Below are 11,901 nucleotides of genomic sequence, written 5' to 3'. Positions count from 1 at the left end.
TACTAGCCGATGACAGGGTGAGTGTGCTGCTACTATTACTACCACTACTACTACTACTACTACTACTACTACTACTACTACTACTACTACTACTACTACTACTACTATTACTACTTCTATTACTACAACTACTACAACTACTACTATTACTACTACCATCACCACCACCACCACTACTGCAACTACTACCACCACTACCACCACCACTGCTGTCCCCAGGTGACGTGCTGCATGGGCGGGTGGAAGACTGTGCGCGGGGTGACGCTGTGCTCCAAGCCGTGCTGCGCGGGGTACGAGGAGCGGCAGGTGAGGGCGCCCTTCCTGGTGAGCCCCGTCGTGTGCCACAAGCTGACGCCCCAGGAGCTGCTGGAGCGGGAGGAGGCGCGCATGACCACCACCACGCCGCCCCCTCAGCCTGCCGCGCCGCCCCTTCTTGACCAGGTGACGCCCTTGGGAATCCTGACCTTGCTTAACTTAACCTAACAATCTAATGCCCTTGGAACTCCTGACCTAAATTGACCTAGCCTAACCTAACCTTATGTGACCTAACTTAACCTAACCAGACCTAACTTAACCTAACCAGACCAAACTTAACCTAGTCAGACCTAACTTAAACTAACATGACCTGAGCTAACTTGACGTTACCTAACCTAACTAAGCCTGACCTAACTTCCTAACCTATCCTAACCTAACAATTTTGCTTGATCTCCCCGTGACCTAACCTAACCTAACTTGATCTAGCCTATCCTAACTTAACCTAACCGCTAAAGGAAAGCCCGCTAACTTGGCATCCCTGGTCCCACAGCCTCGCCGCTTCGTCCGCGCTGCCTCGCTGTACCGTGCCTTTCTGTACCGCCACCGCCACATGTTCCTCGGGCTCCTGCGGGAAGGATTCTCACGTAAAGAGCTCCTGGCTATCCTTGAACGCTTCCTGGTGAGTCCTGCAGGATGTAGGAGAAGGATAAGAGGGTTTTCTGGCTTTTAAATCTTTGAAACGGTGGATTTTGGTTTGTTCTGGGGTGATTTTGGATTGTATTCTGAGTCATAGTGCCGTACTCTAAAACACTACCGCGTCTCATCTTCACTACTTTCAAAAGGCTCTCGTTGAAGTTACAAGGGTTTTAAAGGGTGTTTGTATGGTTCTAGTGACAGATTACCAAGATTTCTGCACTGTTAAGAGGATAAACACTCTTGAGAACCTGAGTAATCACCTCCGTGGCTTCTGAAAATAGTCGAGGTGAGAGAGCGGAGCGTTTCAGAATACGAGCCATTTAGTCACAAACAGAAGACATGTAAGAGAACGCACCCCTAGACCTCACCTAATCCACCGCACTAGTACAAATGAAACTACAAAATGAAACTGAGACAAGAATTACTGAAGCTGATACGTTGAACGACACCAACAATGAAAAAAAATGAAATGCTGATATACTATAAATACCTACCTAATTTCATATCAACTTTTGCGCCGCCCCTCCGCCACTTTTTAAAGGCTCCAGTTGAATTGACACGAGTTTCTAAGGGTCATCCTACTCGTTTTAATAGTTTTAGTGTAGGAACACCGCCCTTAATCCTTTCACTCCCTTTAATAAAATTTTTAAGAACACCATCCTTAAGTCCCTCTTGTTTCCTTTACAGAATGAGATCTCAGCTGAACTTGACAAACCTGCAGTCTGGTACGGTAACTAACAGTGCTGGGCGTCACGCAAGTCGAAAATCGGAGGCTTGAAGAGCTGAAGGCAAGGATAGAAAACAATATATAGTCTAAGAAAAGAAGCAGAATGAGGAATGAAGCCAAGGAGAGATAAGTGAGCCCCCTCCTTCTCTCCCCTCGCAGCGGTACTCATTGGTATAACCTGCTGGAATGTGTGGGTGTATAATTATAGTCTTCTATCCTTGGTTGAAGCGAGGCTGGCTGCGTGTCAGTGTGTTGGTGAGGAGTGAGGGGAGGGAAGCCAGCGGGAGGAGAGAAGATGGGAAAGTTTGTGGTTGTAGCTAGTGGTGATGATGATTTGGAAGAAGGAAGAGGAGGGAGAGGAGAATGAGAACAAGAATACGGTGAAGAATTAGAGAAAAGAGGAAGTATTCGTAAAAGGTTGATGGTAATATGAGGAGGAAGAAGGAAGAAGGAAGACAAGAACGGGATGATGAAGAATTAGAAAAAGAGAAAAGATTCGTAAAAAAAAATTACTATGGGGAAGAAGAAGAAAAGAGCTAGAAGAAAACTAAAAGGACGATGATAAAATGGATAACAGCAACAACAACAACAACACGAAAAAAAAAGAAATAGTTTGAACTTGAATGTCCTTCCTTGATAAACATTAGCAGAGAGAGAAAGAGAGAGAGAGAGAGAGAGAGAGAGAGAGAGAGAGAGAGAGAGAGAGAGAGAGAGAGAGACTGGTCTAGGGCACGTGAAGGTTGTCTAATGGCGCAGCGCAGTTTATCACCATTTATTCTATCCCCGCGTTGCGCCATTCATAAATAAACATTCTGTTGATGTATGTCACTCTCTTTACACCTCACTTGTTTTCTTTCAATACCCTGCCATTATTTAGGATGCCTTGCAAATGTCACTACTACTACTACTACTACTACTACTACTACTAACAGTTATCCCTTACAGATATCTTTTCTACTGCTGCTACTATTACTACTACTACTACTACTACTACTACCACCACTACTACTACTGCTGCTGCTGCTACTAGAGTTATATCTGCAGCTGGGAGATAACATTTCTGATAAGACATACAAAGTAATGTAAGATAACACGAGGAAAAAAAGAGGGATTATTGTATTGGAAATGTAGGTTGTAAGAAAACAATATATCACTTAGCAAAATGACACCAAAACCTCTAAATATGATAATAAAAGTCTGAAAGCTAGAATTTAAAGAATATATAAGAAAAAAAAAGTTTACAGAGTGGTAGATGACTTGAATAGACTCGGGCCAGGTTGTTCATGTAGAGTCAATGGGGATATATAGATATAGTGATAACAGAAATAAATATGATAATAATAGAAGTCTTACAGATAAAATTTGAAGAAAAGATAGAAACTGATAAACGGATTGATATGTGAATGGAATAAAGTCAGTAATCAGGTTGCTAGTGCCGAGTCAACGAGGAGCTTTAAAAGAAGATTAGATAAGAGAGAGAGAGAAAGAGAGAGAGAAAGAGAGAGAGGGGGGGATAGCTCAAAGAATTCCAGTGTCTGCACATATTTCTAAATCATATCGTATCAATGAAACCGACTGTGTCTGTTTTTAGATCACTGTACATATTCAAGAAATAGATTAAGCATTCTCTAGTCTTAACATTCAGTGTAAGTGGTTTAACTTTGCATTCATTTACTTCCGATGAGTGTATTGTGCCTGTATTTGGACGCCGACCACCACTTGTGAAACATCTTGGGAGATTACCAGTATTGTTAAACATCCCAAACACACCCAAATAAACCTAAATCCAACCCAGCCCAACCCAAACAAAAGGCACCAAAAGTAAATAAATAAAAAACCTAAATACAGCCCAACCCAACCTTAAACAACCCCGAAACAGCCAAAAAGCAACCAAACACGCACTGAATAGTCACCCCGTAGGCCGCGCACAATCACCTCCATGACAGATTTCGTTTGTTGATCAACGTTGAGCTGTGGATCGAAGTGGGAAGTCTCTGGCCCACTTTGACGCCCCCCCCCACGATTCCCCCCGGTCAGTGTGCACGGCAGGGGAGCCAGGGGGACGAGGATGCCCTGAGGAAGATGGGTGACGTGTATTACTAGGTTTTAGTGAAGGATTGATGTGGAAAGCTGGGAGAAAGTTAGAGGTGGGCGAGGATTAAGTGGATGATTCTAGTGGTTCGGAGGATTGGCTTGGGTGGATTGGAGGCTGTGGAGGATTGGATTATGGCGTAGTGTTTGTTAATCCTATTGTTTGTCCACGTTAGAGGTGTAGGGTTGGGGAAAGAGAGTCCTTAAGAGCGTGGATTTGGTGAAGGAGTGTAGTGGATTGTATGTTTGGCGTGGGTGGATTGGAGGCTGTGGACGACTAAATTATATAGTAGTAGGATTGGAATTGTTTGTTAATCCTTACGTTGCTGTTCACAGATAGCTTAGGATTAGTGTCACAGTATCCTTACAAACGAGGATGAAGTGGTGTAGTGTAATGGATGAGAGGATTGGTTTAGGTGGATTTAATTATGGTGTAGTAGTAGTGTTTGTTAAACCTTGTGTTAGTATTCACAGACAGCGTAGGATTAAGTTGAGAGTATCCTTGTCTAGTATCCTTAGGTGGTGAGGTCTTACTGCCGTGTGGATTTGAGTGGCTTGGAGGCAGTGACGGACTGGGCTGCGGGATTGTAATGCAGTAGGATCAGGACTGTTTCTTAATTCAGTCAGTGTGTAGAGCAGCCACTCCCGTCCAACCTGTCTACATTTTTGGATATGGATTGGATACCTATCAGCAATTTTAAGTTTAGGTTGTGAAACATTTCACCGAGTTTAAATCTAGGCCGTCAGACTTTTCACTCATGTCTAGTTCAGTCTGTGATGTACTGAAGAATTATTGTTTTCAGAAGCAGACATGCTGTAAGGGAGAGCACCACTACTACTGTCACCGCCGCCGCTGCCACCACCACCCGTGCAGCTGCTACCCAAGGCTAGTGCTCCCCTTGCCACCATGGGAAGAGACACATAGGGAAGCACACCCTGGGGGGCATGAGGACCTCAGAAGCACATCTCCCCTTTGCCCCTTCCCTGCTGTGTTGCCCCTGCCACCCAAGAGACATGCAGCGGCAGAACGATGGTTGACTGGGGCTTGGGAGGGAGAGGAGAGATGCATGTGCGCAGGATGCATGCAACTGCCAGACACCCCAGCAGACTCCCGCCACCTGCCACCATGCTACAGGAGGACGAGATCGAGCTCAATGCCATGGACTTTGTGGAGACAGAGTACAAGTCCGACGTGGGCGAGGGCGAGCCGGGCCGGCCGGGCGTCAAACGGAAGAAGGTGTGCTCCAGGCCCCAGGGATCCCAGGGAAGAGGGAGCGGTGCCAATAGGGCCAAGGGGGAGGTGGAGCTGCCGGGGGAGGGAGGGAAGGCAGCACACAAGAGGCGGAAAAGGAAACACACGCAGCGGCCAGGGGAGCAGAGCAGCGGCATGGCCAACATGGGGCTGTACCCCTATGCCGCCTTCCTCAAGAAGCTCTGTGATAAGGTGGGCAGCTCACACGGCTGCCCTGAGTCACTCCCCACCAGGATATTCAACCAGCTCAGGCACACTGATGTCCACTACCCCTATGCCTCCCTGCTGCAGGCACTGCACCGCCACGCTGGGGTGGGTGCTGGGGGTGCCAGCAGTCCGTCCACAGCGAGGGACCAGCCCCCCAGCACACTGGAAGTGGCCAGGGTCATGAGGAACCTCCGCTATCCCACTGCCTCACACAGAGGCAACGGCAGGGAGGACGGCGGCGGATCTGCTGCACCCTTCAGTGCGGTGCTGATGGCCGTGGTGATGAAGGAGCGGCTGCACAGCCAGGCCCCAACTGGCTCCGGCCTCAGTGTTGGCGGCATCGGGGAGATCCTGAGAAAGGAGATGCCACACTCCCAGAAGGATGACCCGCCCCCATCAGAACTGTCTTCCGCCTCCCTCCTGCAGAAGCTTTCCCTCTCAGCAGAGAGGGACCTGGAGGTAGCCAGAGGCAGCTCAGCCAGAGGCATGGCACAGCAAGCAGCCACCTGGACCTCCACTGAGTCCTCCCAGAGTGAAGAGGAAGACCTGGATTGGCGACCGACCCACTGGCTGGCCAAGAAGGTCTCCAAGGACGCTGCCGCCCCAGTGAAGCGGAAATCCAATAGGAGGAAGTCTTCCAGCTGTGACCCGGAGCTGGAGCAGCCCCACACCTCCCAGGGGGACCTGGATGTGGCCACCCAAGGGGCAGTGAGGGCCGGGCTGCAGCAGTGCTCTGGGGCAGCGCGGGCCAAGTTGCTGCAGTTTATCATGAGTCGGCAGCAGCAGACCCCAGACAAGAGGGGCAAGAGGGCTCGTAAGCGTGCCAAGGTCACAAGGAAGAAGGGCAAGAGAAAACATGGCGACAGCACTGAGAGCTACAACACTGTGTGGGTGGCCAATGGCATCATTGAGGACCAGACCACAGCTATAGGGGAGGAGAGCAGCCAACCTGCAGCAGGGGAGCCCCAGAGTCTCCTGAAGGAGTATCTCCTAAAGCCTGCAGGAGAAGAGGTGATCCCAAGTGAAAACTGTGATATTCCAAAGCTGGAGTCAAACTTCCTCTTCAGTCGACTGCTGCAAAACTTTAAGAGTCTGGCTGAGTCCAACCAGGCGGAGGAGCCCTCCAAGAAATCCTCAGACTGCTCCCGTGGCCCCAGCATCCTACGGGGCATGCTGGCAGCCAGCACGCCCACCCCGGAGCCGGAGCACAAGTTTTCCCCAAGTGACCACAACACATCCTCATCCTCCTCAGAACACCAGCACCAGCACCAGCTTCAGCAGAAGCAGAAGCAAAAACAAAAACAGAAGAAGCAGCAGCAGCAGCAGGCTGGCACACCCACTTCCCTTGGTGAGCCGCCCCTGAGGGTGAAGTTGGAGGAGGAAATCAAGGTGGAGTGTGAGGAGGAGGAGATACTGTGCAAGGTTGAGTGTGAGGATGATAACTTCGAGTGCCAGGTGTGCCACCTCCAGTTCTCCTCCCTCACCGACCTCTCCAACCATCAGGTGCTCTTCCACTGCCCCGAGGAACCCCAGGCCCCGGGCTCCCACCGCCTGCTGGGGTGCAGCGTGGAGGGCCTGGGTGGGGGAGTGATGCAGGGGAAGCAGCCTGCCTGACCCACAACTAGTGCCATGCTGCAGCGGCTCCTGGCACCCCTCCCAGCCACCCCGCGCTGCCCCACCACCCCTCATGTACAAATATATATAAACACGACTAGGATACACAACAAAGGGAGTGCGAGTGTGTGTGCATGTGCCATTGTGCTTGTGGAAGTCGGGAGGGGCATGTGTGTGTGTGTGTGTGTGTGTGTGTGTGTGTGTATAGGTGAATGGGGTTGAGTTTTACTTGTTCATTGTTGAAGGGTGAAGACACCGTGGAGAGGAGCAGAGTGTTGGCCGGCGCCAGGCTGAGCTGCATAGTGAGAAGACAGAGTCCGTCCAAGGCACACAGCGTGAGGCTGTCCAGCTGTTCTTTCATGACAAGGCTGTTATGCAGGAAGAGTGTGCAATTATTAGCATCATAAATTACTTGTGATAATAATGTGAAAGGAATTGTTTTAGTACTACAGTGTCTTTTGTTCTTCTCTGGTGCCCTTGTTGAGTTGTGTGAGTGAGTGGTGTGTGTGAGGGAGGGAGGGGAGGGTGTCAGGTGAGAGGAAGGTGTGTGTTCCTAATGTGGTGGTCTGAAATATTTTGTTTTCAAATTTTATAATTTTAAGAACTTAAAAGACACATAAATTTATTATACTGGTTTATAAGAAGTAAACTGTAAGAAGCTCACACATATTTGACTGATCAAGTCAGTATTGATGAAATACAGTACATGTGCCTGCTAGCTCACACCTGCTGACTCACAGCGCTGCTTGTAAACAGAAGCTTCCAAATTTGATATCACATAGACAATATTTTCCTAACGCTGCCGTAACACATTGTTGACGAGTGAGTGAATGAACACGAACAAAAATTGTGTTTTAACATTATCAGATGAAACATTTTAAAGGTATTTCATAGGTGACCTTTGTTTTATCATAGCAATAGGGGACGTCTGATGGGCTTGTCCATGTTTTGGATTTGTGGTAAATAAGATAACAGATTTATTCTACTTATGCCAAAGAAAATTTATTGGATTGGAATATTTATTGAGGGTACAGTAGTGATCTCAGGCAACACACTGCAGATACCACAGGGATGGGCGGCGTCCAGTGTCCTGGGCCCTGCACTGCTGGCCTTCAAGCAGTGACTCACCAGTGCCAGAGTCTGTCACGTGCTGTCGGCAGCACCGTCTTTGTGTCTTTGCTGTGTTACGGGGAGGGAAACACTTGCATCACTGCCACCACAACCCACACTGGGGACGGGAAAGTGTCCGCTGAATCACGTTTAGGTCAAGTACAAACCGCTAATTGTTTTATGGACAGATAAAGTGGAGTAAAGCACTCCAGCAGTTATCACGCCTTGTCACGTCCAGATGAGTGTGCTGGAGTAGAGCGGCATGTGGCACTCGGCGGCAGTGTACTCGGTGTCCTGGGGAAACAGATTCACAACAGTAGGGTGTGTGCGGGAGACAGTGAAGACAGCAAACTTGTTATAACGAGTTTGCAGCTAGCGTTTGCTGTCATGTCTGTGGTATTGTGTGGCATAGGTAGTGTGCTTACCTCTTTGTTGTGGCCGAGGCGGTGCACAGCCGGCGTGGCAACAGGTGTGTGGGGTTGCAGTAGTGTAGGGAGGAACACACAACTTTCTTAGTCATAGGAACAATTAGGGAGATGTGCAATTACCGAGAAAATTTTGTACCATGCATTAACTACACTTGGAAATTTATTACCTACTGTATGTATCAGGAATAATGTATATATTTGGCTGCATTGTGTACTGTATGTCTGCACACCTCACACTGGCCACACCCAGCCAGCCCAGCAGTGACGTGTGATGCATTTCTTGTGTGTGTGTGTGTGTGTGTGTGTGTGTGTGTGTGTGTGTGTGTGTGTGTGTGTGTGTGTGTGTGTGTGTTCCTCAAGGTCATGTAGTACTTGTCTTAGGATGGAGAAGGCCATAACTGATTTCATAAGCTTTGTTGGGATGTAGATTCTTAGATTTTTAATAGATAATTGATGTGTGTGTGTGTGTGCGTGCGTGCGTGCATGTGTGGCTGACCTGTAAATTAATGTACAACTTTTATCATTTGCAATTATATAAAAGACTTATTTGTGCTAAATATTTTGTAAGTTCTTGAAGACAGTTTCCTGTACTAAACACAAGAAAGAAAAGAAAATTATATTCTTAAATGTGAGTGTAACCTTTTTTTTATATTGTTTCTTTGTTAAGTTTATGATGTGTGTGTTTGTGTTGCGGAGCCCAGGCAGTGTTGAGGAAAGAGTGCCTGGAGGAGTGTTCCGCTGGCTGCTTCTCGTAACCAAGCACAACAGACAGACTAAAGGAGAGGCAGTGGCAGTGTGTGTGTGTGTGTGTGTGTGTGTGTGTGTGTGTGTGTGTGTGTGTGTGTGTGTGGTGTTAGTCAGGTAGGATTAAAGTTATTTTGTACTACTTTTTTACTGTATATCAATTGCAGGTTTTAATGACAGACAGGTGTGGTGGATGTTACCTGTGTTTCTACCTGTCTTGTATGGTTTAGCTCACCTGTGTTCCTGTATGAAGCATTGATGGACACCTGTTTTATTTCCACATTCTCTTTCACTGTATTTTTATCATTGAATATTATTATGCTCCTTTTTTTCTAGTTACATTTTATGTCACCATGTTGAGAATTCCATTTTAACTGTACTTTACCTGTGTTTTGTATGAAGCAATGAGGTACACTTATTTTATTTTCACTTTCTTTTATTGTTGAATATTATCACACTCCTTTTCTGGTTACACTTTTATCTTTACATAGAGAATTCCACTTTTAACCCTTTGCTTCATTCTCGAACTGAAGAGATATTGTCATTTGTTTCTGTACCTGGAAGTATCTACATACATAACCGATAATTATGTTTTTTAATAGTGCATAGACAGAATTTACTGGTTATCATAGGTAGAATGTTTGTATGTATGTGTGTATATTATGGAGAATGACTGAACACCCTTTGTTACTGTCAATAAGACACTCATATGTTATACTTTGTTACAAGCCTCTGCAGAAATCACACTCTGAGATGTAGAGTTTCTCAGCATGTTTTCCTCTGAATTATATCGAATTCCATAAGTTACATAGATTGGGTTTGATGTATTTGTTTTGATGCGTTTGTCTGCCAGATAGATAGTCATAACTGCCATTTTTCACCCCAGAGTGTGGCATCCTGGGTTGGGTGTGCTGAGGGCCTTGGGGGAGGAGGCTTGGGTGGGCAGGAGTTGGCACTGGCAAGCTGAGTGGAGGACTGAGGGCAGGACTTCCTGGGGGCAAGGCACTGGTCTGGTCTGGTCTGGTCTGGTGTGGTCTGGTACAGCTGGTTTGTTTGGTTCAAGACAGGAAGAGTGGAAACTGTGCATTGGTACATGGATTAATGAACTATATTTGTTGTACTGCATTTGACTGCTGCTCTCATGTCAGACTCTCATTTCTATTGTTTTCATTCTCACACAGCTGTTCTCCAATGCATCATGATGGTGCATATGTTTTCCTTTATTTTGTATTGCAGTGTGTGTACTTTTGTTGCTTACCAGTTGCCTTCCTTGTAAGGCAGCCTGCTCCTCAGCACAGGCTGCTCCCTAGGCCTGCCTCTCATAGGTGGAGTCAGAAGCAATAGTACAGTAACCTGCTGTTCTCATTTCCACTGTGTTTTATGTTTTTCCTCAATCTTAAGTCCTCAGATCTGCTTAGAATGCATCAGTTGTCTTGTTTTGTAAGACTATCAGCAGATCAAAGGACTTAAAGATTGAGGAGGAATGCACCATACAGTGGAAAGGAGTGTGATGTGTTGCTTCTCAGTGTCAAATCCTCTGATCTGAGAATGCATCTGTTGTCATGTTTTGTGATGAGCCTGTCAGCAGATTAGAGGACTTACTGAGGAGGAACACAACATGGGGGTGAGCATGGCATGTCAAAACTTCCAGCCACTGCTGTACACTGCCTGATATCTCACTGGCTGCCCTGCCCAAGGTGCTCAAGTCCCTGGCTATTTGAGCATGAGAAATTAAAGATGTGGTCTTGAGCCTCACTTTATGTGGCAGTCACTCTGTTAATCCAGACTTGACCAACTCCAGGCTCCCCAAAGGCTCTCCTGGCAAAGACCTGGGTTAGAGTAATGCTGCACCTCTGGCCTCTCATGATGACCCAGGCCTTCCCTCCCAGATGGCCCTGATGCAGGTGTCCAGTGCTGGGTGCCGAGTGCCAGGCAGCCAGGCGCCCAGCCAGGCCTTGATGCATAACATATCACTTGGCAGGAAGTTGGGTCACTCTGGCATCACACAGTAGCGAGGTATGTAAGGGACGGGTCTTGTATACGACTGTACGCCTGTAGTCTCAAGTGTCTCATCGCTTTAGCTTGTCTATTCTAAACAGGCTCTAGTGGAGATTACTGGGGTTTTCAGGAGTGCTTTTCATGATTCTGGTTATGCTTTCAAAGGGATTCTGTATCATGGATAGGAAAAAGCAGCCATGAAAACCCTATATATCTTCACTGTAGCTTTTGAATGTCACCCTGAAGAGAGAGCCGTGGTTCAGAATCCAGGCCGTAAGACCTCCGTCCTCTGCCTCTCATTGTGGCCATTGTGAGCCGAGGAAATTGTGTTTTGTTTCCTTGAGGTATCCAGATGACAGGACAGATATATATATTACATATATGTATATTTTTCCATAGATATATATTTAATAATGCCTATAACCTTCCTTGCTTTCCTCAGCATTTATGACAGTTCAATTATTGTATGCTAAGGAGCAGGTTATTACTTAGACATAGAAATACCAGATAGAAGTTGAAATGTTAACATGTCCAGACACTGTAGAAAAATATATATACATATACTATATATAAAAAAAAAAATATTTAATGTTGTTGGAAGCCTTTTGAGTTATATAAAAGTATGATTTTACTTGGGTAGTGTTTGTGATGCTCCTGGAAACCTGCTGTGTTGTGTGGCAGTGCCAGAGTGTGTCTGCTGGCCACGCACTGCCACACTGCACACAACCCTCCGTGCTACACAGAAAAAACACACATAATATTGATGCATGACGCTGCTG

General features: G+C 46.8%; 2 protein-coding genes across 5 annotated transcripts in view; both read left to right on the top strand.

Annotated features, from left to right (window-relative positions):
* The window catches only part of LOC135091377 (uncharacterized), a 19,306-nt gene extending 16,807 nt beyond the window's left edge, over positions 1-2,499 (top strand). For all 3 annotated transcript variants that reach the window (XM_063988982.1, XM_063988981.1, XM_063988980.1), the window contains exons 2-5: positions 1-17; positions 220-441; positions 806-934; positions 1,639-2,499. The exon at positions 1-17 is cut by the window's left edge and continues 72 nt beyond it. In XM_063988982.1, coding sequence (XP_063845052.1) covers positions 1-17; positions 220-441; positions 806-934; positions 1,639-1,689 — 419 coding nt within the window. In that variant the 3' untranslated portion in view covers positions 1,690-2,499. The remainder of the gene's footprint in view (positions 18-219; positions 442-805; positions 935-1,638) is intronic.
* Positions 2,500-3,607: 1,108 nt separating this feature from the next.
* Positions 3,608-11,753, top strand: LOC135091373 (uncharacterized). Of its 2 annotated transcripts, none has more exons than XM_063988970.1 (2): positions 3,608-3,710; positions 4,573-11,753. In XM_063988970.1, the coding sequence occupies exon 2, from the start codon at positions 4,800-4,802 to the stop codon at positions 6,840-6,842; it is 2,043 nt and encodes a 680-aa protein (XP_063845040.1). In that variant the 5' UTR covers positions 3,608-3,710; positions 4,573-4,799; the 3' UTR covers positions 6,843-11,753. The 2 variants fall into 2 exon arrangements, with proteins under 2 accessions (XP_063845040.1, XP_063845042.1); XM_063988972.1 differs by having other exon boundaries at positions 3,638-3,764.
* Positions 11,754-11,901: the final 148 nt, after the last annotated feature.

Source organism: Scylla paramamosain, chromosome 37 (genome assembly GCF_035594125.1).
Source record: "Scylla paramamosain isolate STU-SP2022 chromosome 37, ASM3559412v1, whole genome shotgun sequence".
In the NCBI taxonomy this organism is placed as follows: domain Eukaryota; kingdom Metazoa; phylum Arthropoda; class Malacostraca; order Decapoda; family Portunidae; genus Scylla; species Scylla paramamosain.
This window is presented reverse-complemented; position numbering and strand designations above follow the sequence as displayed.